The 23,395-nt window shown below is 38.6% G+C and overlaps 2 protein-coding genes and 1 pseudogene across 2 annotated transcripts; 1 reads left to right on the top strand and 2 right to left on the bottom strand.

Annotated features, from left to right (window-relative positions):
- Positions 1-2,635: 2,635 nt before the first annotated feature.
- On the bottom strand, positions 2,636-3,351 carry LOC145220140 (uncharacterized). The gene has a single exon (XM_080087425.1). The coding sequence runs from the start codon at positions 3,349-3,351 to the stop codon at positions 2,923-2,925; it is 429 nt and encodes a 142-aa protein (XP_079943551.1). The 3' UTR covers positions 2,636-2,922.
- Positions 3,352-3,658: 307 nt separating this feature from the next.
- On the bottom strand, positions 3,659-5,921 carry LOC145219278 (uncharacterized). The gene is made up of 2 exons (XM_080086660.1): positions 5,276-5,921; positions 3,659-4,656 (listed from the first exon to the last, which is right to left on the bottom strand). The coding sequence occupies exons 1-2, from the start codon at positions 5,919-5,921 to the stop codon at positions 3,659-3,661; spliced, it is 1,644 nt and encodes a 547-aa protein (XP_079942786.1).
- Positions 5,922-7,130: 1,209 nt separating this feature from the next.
- LOC145220138 (scavenger receptor cysteine-rich domain-containing protein DMBT1-like) lies at positions 7,131-16,797 on the top strand (annotated as a pseudogene).
- The last annotated feature ends 6,598 nt before the right edge of the window (positions 16,798-23,395 follow it).

Here is a 23,395-nt window from a genome sequence, read left to right as displayed (position 1 = left end):
GCATGTGATGACGTCAGATTTGGAAGGTCATTGCAGCTACGGGACTGCACACGCTCAGTAGCAAGTTAGTACAAACTTCTGAAATATACAGCATACTAGGCAGGCAATGGTTGTGATTCGATCGAAGACGGGCGAACCACTGAGTGAGCTAGTGTAGCTCATGTAGAAAAGCTGGAGTCCCGAAAAGTTTCAGTCGTGGGTTCGTATCCCCCCCGCACCCTAGATATACCGTGTTTTTGTATGGTCATTGGCATGTGTTGCAAAAAGGTTTAGGTATTTGGTTTTATATCTAAGGCTTGATTAGTTCAGATATAAATGTGAGTGCACTGTTAATCCCAATTAAGCAAATAAAACCCATGGTTAATCATTAGACGTTGGTCTGCTACATGTCGCCATACTGTTGACTTGTCATTAAACGTCGACTAAGCGAATGGTAATTAAAATGCAGTAAATTTTGCTTCTTTGCTATCCTGAAGACATTAATGGTTTCTATATGCATATGTAAAAAAGGGTTTAACCCTGCCCCTAATCCTGCCGAACAACAGTCTGGCCAACAGTCAGGCCAACGGTCTGGTCAACAACAGAGACTTTTGAAATTTCTTTAATTGCTGAATTCATTTTCCAGATCTTTTTCAACCTAATGTTCAAACCAAAATAAATGATAAATAATATTTAATGGGAAATATCACACAATCTAAACTTTACAAAAACCTGTTTACTTCGCAATTGATTAAAATTTTTGAAACAATTTTTTTTGCTGTTTGACTCATATAGAGCATTTGTGGGCTCGATAATGTTGTTGAATAGCCAATTGTAGCAAGTAAGATTTGGTAGAATCCACATGTTACACTAAGATTAAATGGAGCAATAGCGAATATATAAATATATCAACTAGAATTAGATTTTTTGCCGACTTTCCGCCTGACTGATTTTGCGTTGTAGGATTGATGCCTTACAACCTTGTGTGGTCAGGATTATTAAACGCTCCAGAAGTTTGGTTGTTTGTTCCCGTTCTACTCAATACACGCACATCAGTTCAATCAATGCAGTGCGACAGATGTCAAATGAAGTAGAATTAGAAAGAATGCTCGACACAACTTACTAAAATACATAGATCTAAGCATAACGTCAGTTTTTTCAAATGTATTTTTACCAATGCAGAACGATTGGGCAATAACGTACTCAGAAGCTATTGTCCAAATTAACGACCAACAGCTTAACAACTTTCCAACGACTGCGCTTTAGGAGGACCAATGCGGTCTGAGTAAACACAAACAACTTCGTACACAATGAGTTACCATTGGAACAAAAGACAGTTACTGCAATCAGTAACGAAGCCGTTAGTGGATAAACTTTATTTAGGGTGTTCGTCATTCAAATTCCAGCAGCTCATTGCTAGTAAACAACAGCCAAACATGACATTTGTAGAAATTCCGAAAATCAGCACAAATTACGTTACAGTGTGTTCGTTGGTGTGTTCAGCGAACTCGGTTGACAGAGACTGGTTAGCAGTCGGGTTGTAACTATGGCGAAGCCAAGAAAGTCACCCACTTTGTGAAATAAGTCTGATGTGAACGAGCTATTGCCGGTAAACAAATTCATTTTACCATTAATTGATGAAAAATCACAAAGAAATGCTATCATTTTCTCAGTCACGTCGACCGAAAAAGATGCCAGTTTCACATAAAGGGCTGCCACTTCGGTTTGAATACAACAATCTAGTTAGGCCTTAAACAATATCTAGAATCATCTTGTTTGAAAATAAATGAAATAAATCTTAACATCAAATAATCCAACTCTATGTAATATTTAATCCAAACAACAACACATATGAAAGTTTGTAATATAAATTGCTCCATATTAAATGTTTAAGAAGCATACCTCAATCTTATCATCACTAATTTTTTTCTGTTACAGTCATAACATTATAACGTTGAACTTATGGGCATACCTGGGTGCAACGTTTTAGGCTTGTACTGTTACTACTGTATCGACAAACGTTAAAAAACTAGAAAGGTGTGTTTCCTATTTCAATTTGATATAGTTTGTACCCTGTTTAACAATTTAGTCTACACACCATTTGATCTACAAACGTGATTTGAAGGAAAAACAAATGGGTCCCCTCACACATGATTTTTGTGCGAATTACTCGAAGGTAAAAAGGTTTTCAATTCTTTTTTTAGATTTTATTTTTAATTCATAAAAAAACATCAACCCAAACTTCAAAAGGATTTGCATTCAACCGACTGTTTAATGATCAAAATGGCAACTTTGGTAATAGATCAAAACCATCAACAGCATGTCTTAAACTGACGCTCACTGTTTGCTTTTTTAACTTTAATACACTAAAACCAATAGACTGTAAAATCCTTTGTTAAACAAAATCAGTCGGTTTTAGATGAAGGAATATATATTTCGCCTATGTGGCATCATCAGTTCCTGAAACCGAAATACAATACGATATAAAATTGATTGCTAAAACAAACACGCTAAAATAAATAGCGAAAACTCCGGGCAATGAATCAAGGGAGCCCCGCTTGTTCTGTTTGTGTTTGAGGTTGGTTTAGACAGCATTGACAGTTTGAAACAGTAAAATCTTGTTTTAATGTTTTACTGCTTGCAGTAATTGACTACATAAACGCAATAATGTTTATTAGTTTTAACCAACAGAGATCGACACTATAAGTCATGTATAGTAAAATAGAAGTTAAAAAAAAAACTACAACTAAGGAAACCAACACGAAAACGAGAGACTTTAAGCGAAACTAAGGAATGTAATTAAACTGCGCAGGAATACAAATAACCCTTAAAGCACAGAGTGAACAAAATACAGAGCGGAGCCCACGAGCGTAAACTGCTCAGTAGCTCGCTGCATTCTCCCTCGATAAAATAATGTTCACAAAACATCACCACAATATACAACTACACAGTCCACCCGCCATAACGAGCAGGTGACTTTCGTTCACAGGTAGAACGACGAAGATTAGGCGGCGAGTCAGCCGATTCAGTAGATTCAAGGGGAGCGGGACTGTCTATTTCAACAGCAACGTCATCTTCAGATGAAGATATCTCATCTTCTGCTGAGCTCGAAGAGTTCGGACAAGGAGCTAGGTCAGAATTTGAGGCTGTGCTTTCCCGTCCGTTGGAATGACGCACGTGGGCGTAAGATGGATTTGCATCCAGCAAGGTCACAGGATCACACAACGGGTCTCCTTTCGAGCAGACAAACCTACGAAGAAGTACAGTGCCACGGTTCAGCAGCCATGAGGGCATGGAGGTATCAGACAGAACTAAACTAAAAAAGCGTTCGTGTGGTGTTTGGATAGTGGCGGTACACATTAGGGTCCGCATGGCATGTAGAGCACCAGATAACACTTCCTCCCAACGGCTATCGGGTAAATTGCGGTTGCAAAGCAGAAGTTTTACCGTCTTCCAGACAGTTTGGTTTGTCGTTTCACAATATAGTCAGAAAAACCAAAAAGGCAATATAGGTTTGAGAGGCAAAACGGTGGACGAAGTCATTCTCATGCAAGGAAAAACAAAAGGATACCGACTGTACTCATATACAACGATTAGAAGATAAGGATTTTGACCAGATACTGGGCCTTTGATGTCCATACTGATCCTTTCCCAAAGCTAACCGGTTTGGTAGCTTTTATCAGTTATCTTGCCTGAGGCTTGTAGAATCGTGGCTTGAGGCACACACGCGGCATCTGTTGCCAGCCGATTTAGTTTCATCACTAGTATAAGGCAAAGTGTGAGATTTAACAAAATGATACATACGGGCGTATCTAGGGTGTCCAAGTGATGCATGGAGTGCAGAAAGATCTTGAAGAGACTTTGAAGACGCACATACTCGAGAAAACGCATCGGGAACAATATTCAGCGTCCCTGGTTGGTGGCGGATATCGTAGGAATATTGGCCCAACTCTAATCTCCACGATATCATTTTAACATTTTTAATCTTGTCGCGGTTTCTTCGTTCAAACATGTAAGCGACAGATTTTTGGTCCGTGATTAAAGTGAAATGCCGACCCTTTAAGAAATGCGACCACTTTCTTACAGCTTTAATAATAGCAGAGGCTTCCGTTTCAATAGCGGGGTAATTGCGTTCGCAACGGTTAAATGTACGAGACATGAAAGCCACAGGTCGTTCCGTTTGCGACAAGACGGCAGCTACAGCAAAATCAGAGGCGTCTGTTTCCACTTCAAGAAGACAGTCGTCAAGAATTGCACCAAGAGTGACTTTGTCGAGCTCGTCTTTTAAATCGTTAAATGATAGAACGGCATCATCGTCTAGCGGGAAGTCTTTTGCATTCAAAAGAGGGGCTGCACGTCGTGAAAAATTCTTAATCCACTTAGCGTAGTAAGAAAACATTCCTAGTACTCCTTTTAGTTCCTTTGGTGAAGCTGGAGGTGACAACTCTAATAAACGCTGCAAACGATTTGGGTCAGGTCGAATTTCATTGAAGGAAATGCGATGCCCAAGAATGTCCAAAGTAGTTATTCTAATTCTGGACTTTTCTTGATTTATAGTGATGTTATTTTTGCAAGCAGCTTCAAGAAGACGACGAAGGTTGAGATCGTGTTCCTCTAACGTAGCACCGGTAACGGTGATGTCATCAAGGTGCGCGTATACCTTATGCAACTTATTGTCTTGAATAAAATCATCAATGACGCGTTGGAAGGCAGTCACGCCATTCGTCACGCCAAATGGAAGCCGTTTGTATTGATAAAGTCTTCCTCACGCTTCAAACGGGGTATACGGGCGTTCGCAAAGGTCTTTTAAAATACCGAAAGTCATTGAACACGAACGGCCAAGTAAAGAGATTGTAGCCGATGTAAAGCCAGAGGTGGCCATAGATAAACAAGTAGAAGCCATACTAATGGGCGTATGAGGGCCGGAAGTGAAGTGAATGAGCTACCTGTTTGCAGATAAAGTTACCGGAGGCACCAGAATCAATCAAGACTTTTACTGGATTAGACTCCAACGAGCCGTCTACGAGAGCGGGTCCCAGACTTAAAGGAGCCCCAGCGAGAGAGTGAAGTTTGAAAGCGTTTGAAATATAGCTTAGTGCAGAAAAACACACAGCTGAGGTGGGACGGAAACGAGAGCTGCTTTGATTAGAAGAGGGGCTGCTTCGACAAACCTGAGAGAAATGTCCTCTTTTCCCGCAGTTATAACACACAGCTTCAAGTGCCGAAAAAGCAGATCGGCTACGATGCATTGCACCACCACAGAAATAACATGACTTTGCCTAGGGTCGATTTGTACGTCGAGCAGTGGCCAGAGGAGCATCGTGGTACAACTGAGACTGAGCAGATGAACTAGCGGCGCTTTCAGTACTGCCGCCGGCGAATTGAGTGCTGGCGGCGCTTTTCGAGGGTGCCGAAGCAACTAATGCATTTTTACCCATCAAGAGAGATTGTTGTTGTGATTTGGCAAGATTTTCAGCGATTTCGGCGGCTTTAAGTAGGTTTAAATCTTCAATTTTCAAAAGACGCTGCCTAATCAAAGAAGAAGAAAGACCATTAATGAAGGCATCTCGCGTTAAGTCGTCTTTGTATTTATCAGCAGTCACAGAAGTAAAGTGCAATCTCTGGCAAGAGTTTTCAGTTAGATACTCAGATATGGATTCGTCGGAATTTTGAATGCGACTCACAAGTAGATATCTAGCAAATAAGTTGTTTTTCGTTTTTACGTATATTCGCTTTAGCGCCACGACGATATCTTCAAAAGAATCGGCATCTTCTACACAAGAAAAAGAATCAGGTGACAGACAGTTTATAATAATTCGAGTCTTGTGAGCGGCAGTAACGGTGTTTTCGCCTTCAGCGAGATGGTCAATGTAATCTGTAACAGTGCGAAGCCAATGCGTAAAGTGTCTGCCAGCATTTGGGCGTAAAAGCAGCTTGTCCATCGTATATCTTCTGTTGTTTAAATTGCAGTAATTGACTACATTAACGCAATAATGTTTATTAGCTTCAAACAACAGAGATCGACACTATAAGTCCTGTAATGTGAAATAGAAATTAACACAAAATGTCAAGTAAACGCGAAAACTACAACTGAGGAAAGCAACACGAAAACGAGAGAATTTAAGCGGAACTAAGGAATGTAATTAAACTGCGCAGGAATACAAATAACCTTTAAGGCACAGAGTGAACAAAATACAGAGCGGAGCCCACGAGCGTAAATTGCTTAGTAGCTCGCTGCAATATGCAAGGTTTTTTGTAGAATTTAGGCAAAATGCTGCCTTGCCTAATGAAATTAACTATGGTACAAACTGCTGTAGACCCGAAAATATTATCTGCGGAGCTTATTGTTTAACTTGTAGTTTTGGTTTAGTACAAATAGACAAAGTCTTAAATGTAACGATTTGCTTCAGCCTTTTAATCCCAACAAACTAGAGTTCCGTTAGATGGCTACACGAGCCAATACGGTCTACGTCTTGTCGCCAGCTGCACAGATGGGACGCTACAGGTTAAAACAGTGTGCACTGTCTGCGGCTGGCTTCAAGGGAGTTTCCCCACTGGTTGTCCGTGTTTCAACCCCCACGGCATCTATTAGCGACTAAATGCATCTTTAAGGTTTGGGTAGACTTTCTACAAAAACTTGTAAATCTAATTTCTTGTTGGAAATAAATTTGGAAATTGATTGAGATATATTAAGTTGTGTATATGATTAAGCATTGAATGAGACGTAGCATATGTTAAAGAAAACATACAAATGATAGGAACTGCTAAAACCCGAAAATATATTCTGCGAATCTTATTAATTAACTACCAGTTTGGGATTTAGTACATATATATATAGCAAGGGTCCTTAAAGTAACAATTTGCTTCAGCCTGTTACTCCCATCAAACTGGAGTGTTGTTAGTTGGTACAGTAGTTGCAATGGTGGGACTTAATAGATCAAAACAGTGTGCACTATCTGCAGCTTGCTTCCACAGAGTGCGACAAAGAACGCTGACGACTCACGTGAATAACGTAACAAGAGCCTAACACGCTTAGATAGAACTGCATGGTTACAGAACAAACAATGAACCTGTATTGATCCGGTTTGAATCACCTGCATTGTGTTACGGCGTTTGCAGTGTTTACGTTGGTAAGCTCTATGTAAGCAGCAGTGTGTTCTGATGTTTATGAGAAAACCTGAAGCCTACGAAGCGTATTAGCTAAGAGGTATCAGCGTTATGATACTGGCATTGCTGAAACGATGTAGACTGAGTTTTCGGCACCCTTGATTCATAAACTTTGTTAGATTTTTGCAACATGATAAGATTCTTGTGGGTGTGAAATCAGTTTTGGTGATATATACTTACTGTCTTTTTACAGTTACAATTTATGGTAATACAGTTAATTCATTTGTATAAAAATGTCACAAGGGCTATTGAAACTGGCTCTGTTTGTCTGTTCGATTAGTTTTTTGCACAAAGGTAAGTTGATTTGATAATTTTTTTTTGATTTAGTAACGTTTCTCCTTTAACTGGCATAAAGTTACACAAAATACTCGTTTTTGGTTAAAGAACTAATTATTTTGCAAACGTTTTGCCGTTTTTCTGCACACGGGTATACATAGAGCAATGAAGCAAAATAGTTGCGAACAAATAAACAGTATGACAACATACAGTGGAAACTATAGTTGGATTTCAATGGTTACTTTGGCTGTGTGGTATAATTTTATTTTACGTACCCTAACAGCTTATGCATTTCGTTCATGCAGAGAATGCCTTATTTGATCATGATTCACTTATCGCATGCAAAAAGCAAATAGAAATACGATTTGGACTCGTTTTAGTGAGCTGAAAAAGTCTACATATGTGGCGGCTTCTCTCACTATGATTATCATGTTCTTGTATACCTACAGCGAACCGGACAGAATGCCTTCTTTGTTTCACTCTCGTCCTTTGCGACGTATTAGTACATTGTGTTATTCTATTTTCATGTACCTCGAATAAACATCTCGCTACTCCGAGATAAGCGTCAATACAGCCATAGGATTGAAGCGCCGCAACAATCCTAAAAAAACTTCGTTGCTGCGAATGGCACCCATATCCGGACGTACGGGTCACGTTTGTTAACTATGCATTTACCTTCCGGCAAACTTCAATGACAGTTTATGCTTGCCCAGGGGCTCATTTTTTTTGCATGGACCTCAAGCATCGACGTCTCATCAATGCCGACACCTTCTCCAGCGTTGCACTGGATAAAGCATCGAACCAAACCTTAACGCCGTTTCCGCGAGCACTTCAGCTCATGCTCGGTTGTCGGTCAAATTGCAAGGAATTACTTTTTCCCATTTTTCACAGTCGTAAACCAAGCATGGACTTCAGCATTTTTCCCAGCTAATGGCCTACTCGTGCACTTTCGCGCTCGATTTCGCCCTCCCGGGAAACTCGGCTTTGCTAAAAAAGAATATAAAACGAGCTGCAACGAGGTATTATTAGACGTTCTTCCAGTCCATGGGCTTTGCGACCGCAATGATTTACACAGCTACCCGATCTTAACGCATCTACCCGGTCTTAACGCAGCTACCCGGCCTGATCGTTCTGCCAATTCCTCACATTCAAGACTTTTAGTGGTTACCACCAGGTACCTGTGGCCCAGGTGATATTGCGAAAACCGCGGTCATTACTCCTTTCGGCCTTTTTGGATTCCTTAGCATGTCATTCGGTTTAAGTCATGGTGGGAGCTCGTCGCGAGCAAGCCACTTTCGGAGTACTGCGACCATTGACCCTTTGAGGTCCAAGCTTTTTCCAAAAAAAATCTCACAGAGGTCCAAATGCTTTTCCAAATACCCTAATACATACAAAACACGATCTAAAAGGTTTTATTCCTAAGTTCAAATGATTTATTTTTTTATAGACATTTCAAATATGGCTTTTTTCTATGTAGCCGATGCTAAGACAGCCTTAGTTTTTACCAAACCAATCAATTCTAAAATCAATTACCATACACCAAACAAAAAACATGAAGTTTATTGTTCAGTCAACAAAAGTAAACAATGATATTGCACATAAAAGTCACCGTTTGTAACTTTGAAGCGTATGATACAGCTCAAAGCAATACCCTGGTTTCTGTTGCATAGAATTCAACGCCTTTTTTCCCTTTGCAACGTTTGAGTTGCTCAGTTGCTCCGGGCCGCGCCGTTGCTCCTCTCCGTTGCTCCGCGGTAGTTACGCTGGCGCAACTTATACCTTCAAGGGAGGCATTTGGACTTGTAAACGCCGTCGCAAACCGAGGACCTCCAGGGAGGTATTTGGACCTTATTACATAAAACATAAGGACCTTCCAGGGAGGTACTTTGACGGGACATCGAGTTGACAATACCCGTGCCCGACCCCTTCCCAACAAAGTCGAAGCTTTTCAAACTTTTCCGCACCCCTCTGCTGCTAACGGGCTTCAGTAATTTGCAGGTATCGTAAACTTGTACCATCGTTTTATTTCTGGCGCTGCACGCATCAGGTCTCCTATTTATACGAGACCTATGGGTAATCCTACAGCGTTCTTTGGATGACCAGTTAGAGTTGGTTCTTTGGTTGACCTTACACACATCACAAGCCGTTGACCTTTGCATTAACCGAAGTGTGGGCTCCGTGGTCAGCACACCAACAACGTCATTTAACCGCCATTTCTGAGTTTACCACAGATGTGCGAAGGCAAACAAAAACACGTGGCCGACGCCCTCTCCCGCGTTTTCATCGATGCAGTTTGATTCCTTTTCGATTTTGATTATTTGTCACTGGCAGCTGCTCAGGTCGCCTCAGAGGTTCAAGCACACCGTACTTCAGTCACTAACCCTCAACTAAATGACATGTAGATCGATCAATCTAGAGCAGTGGTTCTTAAACCTTTTTTCCTTACTGCACCCCTTTCAAATCACCAACCAATTTTAGCACCCACCTGGGTTTTGTGTTTATAAAAAAAGACCTAACCAACCTTAATGATTCAGCATTCCCGCCACCCCCTAGGAAAAGTTCTTGCACCCCTTGGGGGTGCGTGCACCCCTGGTTAAGAACCCCTGATCTAGAGCTACCATCATTTGTGACGTTTCCTTTTGAGTCGCCTCGTCCAATTGTCCCAACATCATGGCAACTTAAAGTTTTTGATTTCATACACGTTTCATTGCACCCATCCATACGGTGAACACGAAAACTTGTCTCTTCAAATTTTGTTTGGCACGGCTTGCAAGTGCAACGTCAAGTTCGCAAAAGTTAAATTGTTCAAGTTCCTCGGATGTTTGATCCCGAACTGTGCCTCTGACGTCCTCCAGAGAATATCCATGGCGTCACAGGCATGTGGTGGTCTAAGGAGCACTATCTGGACCTCCAGTGACATGACCAGAACCCTAAAACTTAGGTTATATAAGGCTTTAATCCTTCGTATAGCCATATGCGGTTCTGAGTCTTGAACTCTCAGAGAACAGGAGTTAACAGCTCTGCTGGAGTTTAAAATGAAATGCCTCAGAACAATCTTGAGAGTGACACGGAGGGACAGATTCATGGGCATAAACGAAACCATAGAAGATTTGGTGTCGGCAAGGGGACCACCATAGGTTAAGTTGAGTTTGGTATTCGCACAGCTCCAAAAAAATACCTGCTGGCTTCATCGGCCGAACTTGTTTACGGTTGTGCCATCACCGTTCCTGGTGATTTTTTTCGCCCAGAACATCACGAACCTTCACCCTCAAACGGTTCTTTTCTCTTTATTTCACTCTCGTCTTATGCGGCGTGTTTCGATTCACTTCAGATAAATACTCAAACAATCACTGTTCCTTTTTCTTTTAGTATTGAACGTTCCATTCCCAATAAATATTACCTATATTTAATCCGTTTCTTAACTAAAATCCCGAAATTGAGAAGACAATCCTCGTTTGACAACAGCACAATGCACCCATACTGTTTCAATCTTAGAAATTTCAGTGCTCTGCCGTACCAGGAAACAAAATTGAAAAGAAAAACTAATCAATATCTGTTCTTAAACGTAGAAATGTTTAATTGTATCAAAACTGTTGAAATATTTGTAAACAAATACGAAACGTACGAAAAGGGGCATATTCGTTTAACCATAAAAATACGAAAAGGGCATATTTCGTTTAACCTTAATATATATTTTTTGGATTGGTTCAATTTTGTCTTATTGGCAAATGCAATGTTAAGTTTCAGATGCACGGTGTGATGTTGGGCTAGCAATCTCTTCACGACTGACTGAATATATTCCAGCTATATGTGACACGTGGACTATTAGTTTTGTTTCCCGAGACGACTTCCCTAGATTGGTTGCTTATTTTCCTTCAGGAGAGCTTGCTACAAACAACTTTTGTCAGGTAGAATTTCGTATATTATGACTTGGGTCGGTAATGGTTTTGTTTGTAAGTTGCATTAAGATCCTCAGAAAATACCGAACAAGTGTTTCGTCCACCAGGTTGCATTTTACCAAATTTGTCGTTCAACTGGTGTAATGCTAAACCAAGGATTTTATCGTCCATTGGTTTTACTGTACTCTAGTTAAAAAGGCAAACAGTGATCGTCAGTTTAAGCCATGTTGTTGATGGTTTTGATCTATTACTAAATTTGTGATTTTAATCTTTCAAATGTTTAACATCTTCACTTTATGCTTATTTACGCACTTTTGCATTGGATAACTTGGAACATGGGCATTAATTTGGTTGATTTTGGAACCCACACAAGTAACTTGTGATATCCTATGTTTGCTAATGTATGTATGTGATTGCCTCTGACCTACTATTGTGCCATTAGGTAAGATCTAAGTGGACAAAAAAGGCTAGAAAAAACCTACATTGAAGTAGCACATCAAACCAAAAGAGCGTTAAATGTTTTTTGCTAAAATTGTAAATGTTTTTTGACTAAGATACAATCTAGGTTTAATCTAGATATACGAGGGAATCGACAATTCGGGCACATTGGCTGGTACGTTGTTAGGTGGAGGCTTATCTTTTCCGGTTATCGTTGAAAGCTCGTCTGTCTATGTATCATGTGTCCTCAACCTGACAACAGTCGAAATAAAAGTGTTTATAGATCCCGGTAAGTCGGATGTTTACGGAAAAGCTTAACTATGTGTTAATCTAAAATATGAGATCATGTACTTGACCACCCACCATTTGGGGAGTCTGCAAAATGTATTTTGTGTATTTAGATCCAGCTTGTTAATTCTGTTTTAACCTTTGTCGTCTCTTCAGTGCAGCTGGTGACAAGAGATTGGCCACACGGCACCCCAGCTTACATAACACAGAGTAGATTTGAAAGCATAAGTAATTTGGCAATTGTTTAGAAACCAAAGTTTTGTGCACCATCTGCACTGTCCGTCCGCAGCGTAACTATCAACCATTGACGCTTTATGTGCAATTCAGCTGAAGAGTGTGGTGAAGATGTTGACAGCCTGCCGTATAATTTGTTATCTCCTATGTTTCCGGGTGACTACTCCGCTTGTGCTGGGTGTGTTTGGAGATTTCAATTGCAAAGCAGCTCGTCCTTGATGTTTCAATTCTCCACTTATAACATCGAGGATGGATTCGACTTTCTTTACGTAAGTGATTGTCGTTTTGTCATTTTCGTTAAATCCCACTAAAGAACCAAAAACCAGGCATCACCCGATTTTTAAACAAGACAGAATTTTTGTTTAAAGTTAGATCTGCCAATATAAAACGATGAAATTAATTTGACTGAGCATGAATTTAGATGCGAAACAAAAACTGAACCCAAACCAAAAAATACATTTGAGCTTTTATAACAACAACATACATCACACTTGTTCACTGGTTTATACATTGGTCGGTGATTTTATTTTCAGTTCCAGAATGAAGAAGGTAATGTGGAAAGATTGACTGGAAATTATATTGGGGGGTTGAATCATACAGTTACTGCAACAATTCTTACATTAATCTTTGTCAGCGACGTAAGCGGTCAAGCACAGGGATTTAATGCGACAGTCAACATTGAATCAGGTAGAACTCAAATTTCAACAACAGGAAAAATCTTAGTTTGAGCAGTAATTTGTAGGAGGGACAGTTTCTAACAGTTTATATGTTCATAAAATAAACTCCGAGTCTTTTTCAGGAATTAAAACTTATGGATTTACCAGTATGTGGCCATTTAACAATTTTCGACAAGCCGTAATTTTTTTACGTTGTTAAAACTCCCCGGTTTCTTCTAATGGGTAACGAAAATAAATTGGTTAAGAACCACATCTTACATGCAAACTAATAGTTCTTTGTAGGAATGGAACAATCAATGAGTGTGTGCAGGACCAAAGACTTGACCATCGCGTAAGTTTGTCTTTGCTTTTAGGCATGTTTTTGTTTATTTTTGAAATCCTGAACAATAAAGTCACTTAATAGAACTCTCGCCTTAAGCAGGAAACATTTATTACAAGCTACTGCGCGCTCAGTAATTGTCCAGCAGTGGAATCCTCACTGTCTTGCACTCCACAACGTTTTAACGTTGCGCAGCTGACTAAATACTGATAAATAGTCATTTTATTTGGCGATGGCGTGTTTCCAGTATTGTATAGTTGTCCATGTAAACTAATAAAGCCATCATTCGCAGAGTAACAGCTGATGAACAGAACACATTAGATTACGAACACGGTGACACACTTTACATCGCACTGGACAGGCAAACTCCCCTTTCTCAACTTAATGACAACTGCAAGGTCACGGGGTCAGACCCGGTGTTCGTGTTTGACATTGGACAATGCGAAGGCCTCTATCAGGTAAAACTCATTTCTGTTTTCTTCATCGAGCCACTTCCACCCAACATGTCATTTAGTAAAAATACAGGCAGGCATCACCATGTATCGACACATATTCATTTCGTCCACAGTAGTTACGATTAAGCTGCAGACAGTGCACACTGTTTCGACCTATAAGGTCTCATCAGTGCAGCTGGTGAACTGGAGTGCCGTTGAATGGCTACACTAGCCAATGCGGCCGATCTCTCGTCTCCAGCTGCACTGATGAGACCTTATAGGTCGAAACAGTGTGCACTGTCTGCAGCTTATCATTTATTGGCTCTATATGCTTTTACAGTTACGATTAAGTTTTGGTGCTTTTTATTGCTGTCAACTTTCTTGCTACCCTTCTAAAAATATTTTTTATTTATTTATTAACAGAATGAGAACGGAAAGGTGTCGGTGTCCTTCCTTATCTGGAGATTCCTAGCTCCGTCCCCAGCAGTGATCCAACGCGACGTTCAAAACAGGCTCAATGTCACTTGTCTGTTTGACTCGGAACTACTTCTCTCGTCATCCAACGTCCAATCACAAGCCGGGTAAGAAGACATCTACGGCACATGCCAAACATGTCACATGCAAACAAAGCGCACAATATGCAAAACATATACATAATACTTGTCATGTAATGCAATAGCAGATGTAACATGCTGCAAAGCACGTAGAATGCAAACTATAATCATGACACATGTCATTGCATGTGTAAGCACATGCCAAACATGGCACAGAGACTCCAACGGTCTGTTGATTAATTTTTATTCTATTATTAGTGCTAGTCAAACAACTCGGAAAATAAACGGTGAAGTCAAAAACAGTAAATGACGTCTATTGATGTGACTAATTCCTCAGGAACGTGTCCATTTATTTCTCAAACGTAGAAGTTTGTTACAGATCCATTGAAACTTCTGCTGAGAATACAGGAAACTTTGACGTTGCTTTAAATCTCTTTTCCAACCAATACTTCAACGAAAGCTTTCCCGGAGAAGTCACTGTGCCTAACTACATTTTTGCTGAAGTGAAACTTGATGAAATTTCTGCAAGCAACGATGACTTTATTGTCCAGGTAAAAACAAAAGCATTAAGGTAACAGAGGTTGCTAAATGTTAGTTCGTGTTTCATAAAAAATGCACATTACACTTGTTGCATTACACTAAGCATCTTTTAGGTGATATAGAGTTTCTACATTTGATTTATTTACCATTTTGTATACAGCTTGAAGAATGTTGGGCGACACGCGTTGAAAACTCCAGTGGTTTGCCGAACTACCCTGTTGTAGTAAGCGGGTAAGCTTTACATCATTACTTGTGTTTGATTTGCAACGTGTGATCTTTCTCATAATATATTGAACGGCACATTGCATTTGACCTTGCGTAAATGTTTGTAAATATTATTAGATGTGTTGCGCCACCCAGTGGAAGTGAGGTTGCCGGCGCAAAAATGTTGATACGAAATTACGAATCCAACTCTGCAACTTTCAAGCTGAAGAGCTTTGTGTGGACAAACTTTACTGATGCAGAACAGTTCATCTACATCCACTGCGACGTGACCGTCTGTCAAAACTCGACTGGAGAATGCCCTGGACAGGTGAATTGAGTTTGTGTGGTGTGTAAGGCTAATAATAAGTCCGCCGTCGAGCTGCTTGCATCATTGCAAGTAAAGTGGATTATATTCGATTAATTTATTCTCCAATAAGTTTGCTTTAGTTGAAATAAACAGGGAAAAACCATTACATGCCTAAGTTTTTTCTGATTCCATTTAGCTGCTTTGTTTATCCTTAATAGTATATATATATATATACATGAAAAAAAATATTAATATGAAACTGATTTGAAGATGTGTGGTGGGAAAAAAAGACGATCTGTTGACAACAATGGACGCAGCCAACGACTTTCTGCGGGGCCAGTTCGTATCGTGAAAACTACCAAGTATTTGCTTGTGCAAGGTACCAAGACAATAATTAAACTCTTCTTTCCTACATATTAACTTAGTTCTGGACCAAATACTTTAGTTGCTTATGTTCCAACTACTCAAATTGTTGTATTTATCAACTAAAACCTTTGGGGACATGTTTACTTCAGCTATATTAGGCCTCAATTATCAAATAATTCGCATGTTTCTATTTATTTTAATCCTCGATGAGCCTGCAACGCCTGAATGCGTCAACTAACAGTCAGTCCACGGTCGAGCTGCTAGATTTATAGCAACTACGTTATAGCGGAGGGGACGTTAATGTAGTGCAATACGTGGATTTTCACTGGGTTGGAGCAATGCAAATTAAGTTTCTTGCCCAGGGAAACACAGGCTGCCGAGACAGTATTAGAACCCACAAACTATTGAACACAAGTCGGTTTTACTTACAACTCGACCATCTTGGCAAACTTATGCATAGCTTGACTCCTAAAGTCCCTTTTTCGTTTTGCTTTGTGTGTAAGAAACATACTCGACATTGCCTTAACCAGGAATCAAAGTTTAAAGTTACTTCTCGTATTGGCTTTCAATCTCTCGCAAGCTTGGCCCACTTCCAAGTGTATACAAGAGTGGCATTATTTTTAGTCTGTCTGAGGTGTTAATCTCTAGTTCCAGTATCAAATGCTTTCGCACACATATATGTTTATCTAAGTTAAACATTCTTTTTATCGCAGACACTCCAGCAGAGATGAAGTAAATGATGCCGCTTACAACATCTTCCAACTTGTGATGTTTGTTCTTCTGGCTGCTATAATTATCGGAGCCGGTTCCCTCGTATGGGCAAAAATGCCCAAGATCTACAGTAGAATATAAACAAATTGATCTGTGGATGAAATGTCAGAAATGCTCAACATTGAATTGTTTCTCACGACATAAACACGCTTAAAATTTTCTTCGAAACAACAAATTATTCCGCAATTTATTCTAAAATTCGTTGCTTGTTAAATTTGCTAGAGGTTTTAAAACTAGTCATTACAGTACATGTAATATTTACTGCTTTATTGTTGTCCGAAAAATGGCTTGTCAAAGTGTTTTTGTTTGTATGACTGTAGAACAATATAATCGGATGCAATTGATACTGTGTGTGTGTGTTCGTTATATGTCCACCAAAGTTACATTTGCGCTTGACACGTTTGAATTAACCATGGTTAACCATGGAACTGCAGTTCAGAGTAGCATGTGTCTCCTAATTAAATTGTGATAGGAAATATTACGAAGTTTGAAAGATTGTTCTCAACTTTTTTGCCTGTTACACAATTTTACTTTCTTTCAAACGAGCTTTTTTCAAAATAATTGCTGAATTTACACAATTCATGGAAACCATTAAATAAAACTGAAATGAAAGTTTAGAAATTCCAATCACAGGCACAATGAGTTTTATAGTCAAAACATTTAATTATGAGTTAAACTTGCTATTTTTTAATAATTGCTAAATTTGCCCAATGTATGGGAACAACTAACAGAACTGAAAGATTAGAAATGGCAGTCATAGGCGGAATAAAGTTTTATGGTCAAAACATTTACCGGTTAAGTTTTAAAAAAGTTTTTGGATGTAGAGAGGAAATAATCTTAACAAGCTTATTTGTGGTGGATTTGGTTTGCAAGTTGGGATTGTTTCTTTCGATGACTGTATACGATTGATTGTACAACTTAATGCTTCCACCTAGTTTATCGATTGTATCCAACGTTTTATTTAGTTTTAGATACAAACCAACCTTCTGCAAACATCTATAATCAGTTGAATCAATATATTCACAAAACAACAAATAATCATTCTACATGTTATATTTTATTCACAAACAAATAATCATTTGACATGCTATTTTGCAGGTTTGGATTTTTATTGTCTGATCCATTTTACATTCTAATTAATTAAATGTTAAATGGTCAATCGAGAATACTTTCGGTCAAAATAATGTAATACGGTAAGGTACGTACAACAACTTCGCTTTGTTTGGAAGGACACAATGTAACTAAATATTTGCCAGGTACGACTGGTGCGCATGGTGCTGCAGTTTTGAGCCCATTTGTATAATTGTTTGGTTCGACCGTTTAATCTTTTAATAGGTGCAAAAACTTATTGCAGAACTTTCCTTTTTCCTTGGTGCTGCATGGTTTAATTACGTCGATACAAACATTAATTGTTATGAGGTTGGTTTTGTTCTGGTTTCAACTGATCGTACGGGTTTCGACCATCATCGCCATCTGTTTGAGCTGGTTCTTCTGCTGGGGGTGCAGCAGGATCAAAAATGTCAAATGCAAATAGGCCTAAAAAATATCTACTTATTGGCAAACAAAAGTTGAACAAAAAGTAGATATGCGGGCATTCGTCAAGTTATATTTCCTACCTTGGTTTGGAAGTGGTCGGTTTACGTTGTGTGGAGGTTCCACGATATTTTCTACATATATCTAGACAAGAAAATTTGATCTGAAATTTTCAATGTGTCTTAAGTTTGCATTTCTAAACAACTTTTGAATAACTCCAACAGTTTGTGCATTAACTGAAGACCAACATGACTTGAAATATGGAACACTTGTTTCAGCAATACGGAATAAATTACACCTAAAAATCGTTTCACTAAAATAGAATTATGTTTGTAGCCAAGGGTTGTACTACTTGGTGACTGTACCTCTTCAGACGAGCTGGACGATGATCGCCTGAAACGCGGAAGCTAAAAAGAAAAGAATAAAAAATTACGAATATCAAAAAAACTGGTTGCACTCTCAGACATTGTTCCTCCAGGGGTCTGAACGCCATCGCGTGTTTTTGTCGTAACAAACACGATTTAGATTTTAGATTTAGATTGATAGTTTCCATATTGGTTTTTAATTAAACTTTTAAAAAAAATTTGCAGATAAAAGGTTGAAAATTCGAACTGGCAAAATCATGATGGTCAAAAAGTGGTCAGGCATACTTACTGCTTTAGAAGTAATTTTTTTACTTACCGGCATGTCAAATTCGAACTCATAAACGTCCTCCTGAACAATACAAAACGCAATCTTTGGGCTTTTATTACAAAGGTCGGGAGGAGATATAAACCCTAAATGTTTTTCTTTTGCTTCTTACTTGGATGGTTTCTTTATAAGTTTCAGTGACGTTCTTCTACATAGATACGTTTAGAACGTTTTGGCTATCAACACATAATTACTTTGCATTTTGAGCTAAGTTGCAAAGTGTTTATGTTTAGGGTTGGTGCTGGGGAGAGCTATTGAGAATCAAAACTTAACAATCAAAGCAAATTAGCTAAGATAAACATACATTCCTACTGGATTCTGAAGCGTTCATGCAAACCTTCGATCACGAAAAATCTCACATACAAATCATAGTACGCCAGGCACAATGAGGCATTATATCGAGTTAAGTCGGTCTCCCAAGCATTCCCATCCGACAAGGCAAAGACAAACAAATCTAGCCTGTTGTGGGATTTGAACCCACGTCAGGAATCTTTCCGGGCATTTCCCTCTAACACAGGACACATTTTGCTGTGCTTGCTTTATCTCGAAACAAACTTGTTCTTTACATTATGAACTCTGTTCTTGGTTTTTGTTCATTGATTCTTAGATGACTTTATTCTGTATCGGATCATGTAACGCCAAACGTTGTTGTTGATTATGTCATATTCATAGTCAAAAATAAATTTTACATCAGGCCGCTTTGGTTCGACTTATGTTTTTGGTATGACTGATTATAGATTTCACAAATTTAATATTTAGTTTTTTTTTCTGCGAAATCGGTGTGATAGATATGTAAAAATAATACAAATTAACTTTTTTCTCACAGAGATCTAAGCATGAATTGAGTTTACACCAAAAATATCAACTTTAAGACGTTTTATGGATTCTTTTTCATTTTTACCGAAGCATATTGGCGGTAAAGAATATTGCCAGCATTTATATAAAATTATCCGAAGCATTAATAATGGACAGCATAAATAAGGAAATATTACGTTATTTGTTGCGTTATTTACAATACGAATTTTATCAGAAATTCAACTAAAGTCAACTAAACTAAAATGTAATTTGTAACAGTTTAGACTACCATTAATGAATCGAAAAACAAGGATTAGGGAAAAAAGTATAGTGAGGATTAAATTTTCGGATATTTAAATGTAACTGTAAAATAGCAAACTAATTTTATTCTTCGGGTCGGCACAACTTGGAAAATGAAGGGGATAAAGTTATGAAGGGGACACGCACCATAAATGTTGGGAAGCGCTGTATTAGAGCCTTTTTGCCTATTTATTATTATTTCTGTACACGGGTGGCTGACTTGATGACCTATATGGTCCCTTCGCCATCCACCAGTTGCTTGCCTATTATATTTTATTTGCATGCAACAACCGCGTACGCAACTGAAAATAAAATGATGATGATGTAGTATTTTTTTAGACTGCACGCCGTTGCTTTTATTTCATGACTTTAGCGTGGTTAATAGTTGAGGATGTTGCAAGTAATGCGGATAAAAAGAAAGGCAATATCGTCTTTGGACTTGAAATTATCTCTCAACAGACTTGCGTTTTTACCGCACAACGTAAATTTTTACTCACTTTCTCTCTCGAGTCCAACTCTATCTCTTGAAAGGAACAAAACATGGAGTTCACGAAATTATTACAACTTTTTGTCTTTTGTTGGTTTGTAACAGCCAGCAAATATATAACTGGTGACCAAATACACAACAAACATTAACCGGTGGTTATCAACCCCAAGCATACTTTTTTTGTAAAATTTGTCTTTGAAATTGACATTATCTATCAACAGTGTTGCATGTTTTAAAACAACAAATAATTTTTACTTACCCTCCTACGTGCCGACTCCGTCTCCTGAAATCAACACATCACAGTGTTAGGACATTCATTACAACATTTTATCTCTGGGAGTTTATATAGTATTTAAAAGCTATATTTTACCAGTTAGCTTGGTTGAATATGATACATTTAAAATACAAAAACCACGCAGTTTCAGCCAACTATTTTTCGTCGAATATTTTTCTCAATATTAGGTTTTCTGGATTGATTTAGTGGTTCACCACAAAATTAGTTTTACAGAGATATTATAAAAACGCGCAGTTTCGTATTTTGTTGGTTAATTATATTTGGATCATATAAATTATGTTCGATTTTACACCTTATTTGTTATCCATTTTACTCACGCTAAAAAGCGTAATTTACTTGTTCGTAAATGTAGTAATACTAAATGAAACTCCGTCCAATTACGAAATTGCTGCTTTTGAGATGTAAAAGCGACTGTCACAAGTAACGACAGGTAACACACCCGACAATATAATCGTTATTTCCGAATGTTATTTCCGAATATAATACAGGTATTTCCGAATGTTAGCAAATGAAGTTTATGTTCTCACCCGCATATGAAACTCGTTCAGTGTTGATGCAGAGGACCATTCCTAAGATTTAAAAGTTAGCAATAAAAACAACATAGCTTAGTTAAACATATATTCATACTGGAATTCTGTAGCGGTCATGCAGACCAGCGATCACGGCACACTCATGTACAAACCAAAGTACGCCAGGCCCAATAAGGCGTTATACCAAGTTAAGCCGGTCTCCTACGCATTGTTAATATTTGCAAACTAGTTCTAGTATGTAAGGACCTAAACCATAAACCTTCTATCCACTCTACTCACGTCATTATCATCAATTTCTGGTGTAGGGATTATAGTAAGTGGTGGGGGATGCCCTGGTTCCTTCTTCAAACTTATTCTTATCGCTTTTTTCTCAACTAAATTAAACAAAAACAGGTCTTTGCCATATTTGTCAAAAAGAAAAACACATTTTAACATAAAAAAAGCTTTTTGTACAAAAAGGAATTTGCAGGAAAAACACATAAACATGATACTAATATATTTGTTAAGTTACGAATTAATTCTTTGTCTAACGTCTTAAGCAGCGGTTCCCAAACTCTTCTAAAAATTTTGCCTGGTGGACCCTTTGCAATTATTTTGATATTTCGCGGCCCTATAAAAAATCAAAGAATGGTATAGAAAAAAAGCAAAACCATTGTTTCTTCTAGTACACTAGTACAGTCACGATTCTTTTGAATGTAATAACTTTCTAACTTAGTGGTTTTCAAAGGTTTTCATTGTTGTTGTTGTTTGCAAAACGGTCACTTTGCCATTATATCGAGGACACGCGCGGACCTTAAGCCTGAAGGTGTATTTTAGCAATACGAAAGTTGATTTACAGAATTTTAGCTTATTAGGTATGCAAAATTACACATAACAACGATCCAAAGACGGTTGGTGATTTCACAGACAAAACAGAAAACATTACGATATTGCGCAAACAATGATAGTTGCCATGCAATAAAGGCTATCTATTGTATAGTAATGGAGACAGTGGATCTTTAATTGTACTTTGATTTAAACCTATTCAATGACACAAATTGACGCCAAATGAGATTATAGAGGCACGTCAACCTTTTCGCGGACCCCGCAAAATTGCTTCACGGACCCCTGAAGGTCCGCGCACCCGAGTTTGGGAAGCGCTGGTCTAAAGTCTGCCAGCAATTCATGACCAAGTTGTTTTGGTAAGTGTTGTTTTGTTTGCTTGTGTATCTTTGTCAATAATTAGCCAATAACCATCGTCTTGTATTGTTAAACCTTTTGTTGTGACAATATGCCTGATTTGAAGTGTACTTTGTTACCTGCAGTATGACGTAGCTCGCCAACAAATAACTATTTTAAAGTCCTCGTCCAAAAGCTACGGTGATATTGTTTAGACCGGCATTTTTCTATTGTGTTTATGCCCTGATATTTCCTTTGAAAACCGTCCGCCAGTTTATCCATCTGGTTTCCGTTGAAGAAACTACATCTTGCTAATTGAAGCCAGCAAGGGATTTGTTACAAGTAAACTGTTGGAACCTTGTGTGGAGTGTTAGTGGGAAGAAGCCTATAGTTGAGATCTGACATGCGCGTTTTTCAATCTAATTTGAAGCACCAGAGTGGACGTCTAACCGTATCTACGCAAAAGAGAATAATCGTATCTACTGACAACGGTTCATGTAAGCTGGTAAAAAATATTGCCAATTTCGTCCAGCAAACGGGACATAAAAAAATCTCACATCATTCAAAATCTCTAATTTTCAGAGATCTCACATACGAATTCTTGCAAAAAAACATAATATACATTACTGGTACTTGCGTTACAACTGGCATTACTGAGCTAATTTTTGGGACAACGGAAAAATCTCACTGATCGATGAAAGACTTACCATTGTGGCAAAACTCGTGTTTTTCCTGATGTTTTCTTGTTTCTGTCACGTTTCTCGAAAAACATGAACCCATAGTATGCAAAGCAGCCAATGATACTTTTTTTCACTAAAGCAAGGTACCAATTGCAAAATATATAGCACTGAAACGAAACAGACGCTCGTCACAAAACAAACTTCACCCAACCAACTAACTTCTCAAGTTTAAAGAGCTCTTCTGGCAAATGTGATTTTATCTCCGGGGTTGTCGCAAACATGACAATGGAAGCGCTTGAGGGAAAAGCTTTATCAACATTTGCCAACCCACCAAGATTCTGGCGGCGATATGTTGACGACATTTTTTGTGTCATTGCTAAGAACAAGGTTGAGGCATTTTTACAGCATCTCAACGAGGCGCAACCAGGCATTCAGTTTACCATGGAACTCCAATCGGTAAACTGTCTTCCATTT

The sequence above is a fragment of the Phallusia mammillata genome, chromosome 3 (genome assembly GCF_965637545.1).
Source record: "Phallusia mammillata chromosome 3, kaPhaMamm4.hap1.1, whole genome shotgun sequence".
NCBI lineage: Eukaryota > Metazoa > Chordata > Ascidiacea > Phlebobranchia > Ascidiidae > Phallusia > Phallusia mammillata.
This window is presented reverse-complemented; position numbering and strand designations above follow the sequence as displayed.

What these genes read in the sequence shown, in the direction of transcription:
- LOC145220140 (XM_080087425.1), bottom strand. Translation starts at nt 3,351, where the DNA reads ATGCGGACCCTAATGTGTACCGCCACTATCCAAACACCACACGAACGC.
- LOC145219278 (XM_080086660.1), bottom strand. Translation starts at nt 5,921, where the DNA reads ATGGACAAGCTGCTTTTACGCCCAAATGCTGGCAGACACTTTACGCAT. An exon ending in TCCTCTGGCCACTGCTCGAC is followed by an intron (nt 4,657 to 5,275) that starts GTACAAATCGAC and finishes ATTTTATTCAAG; the next exon opens with ACAATAAGTTGCATAAGGTA.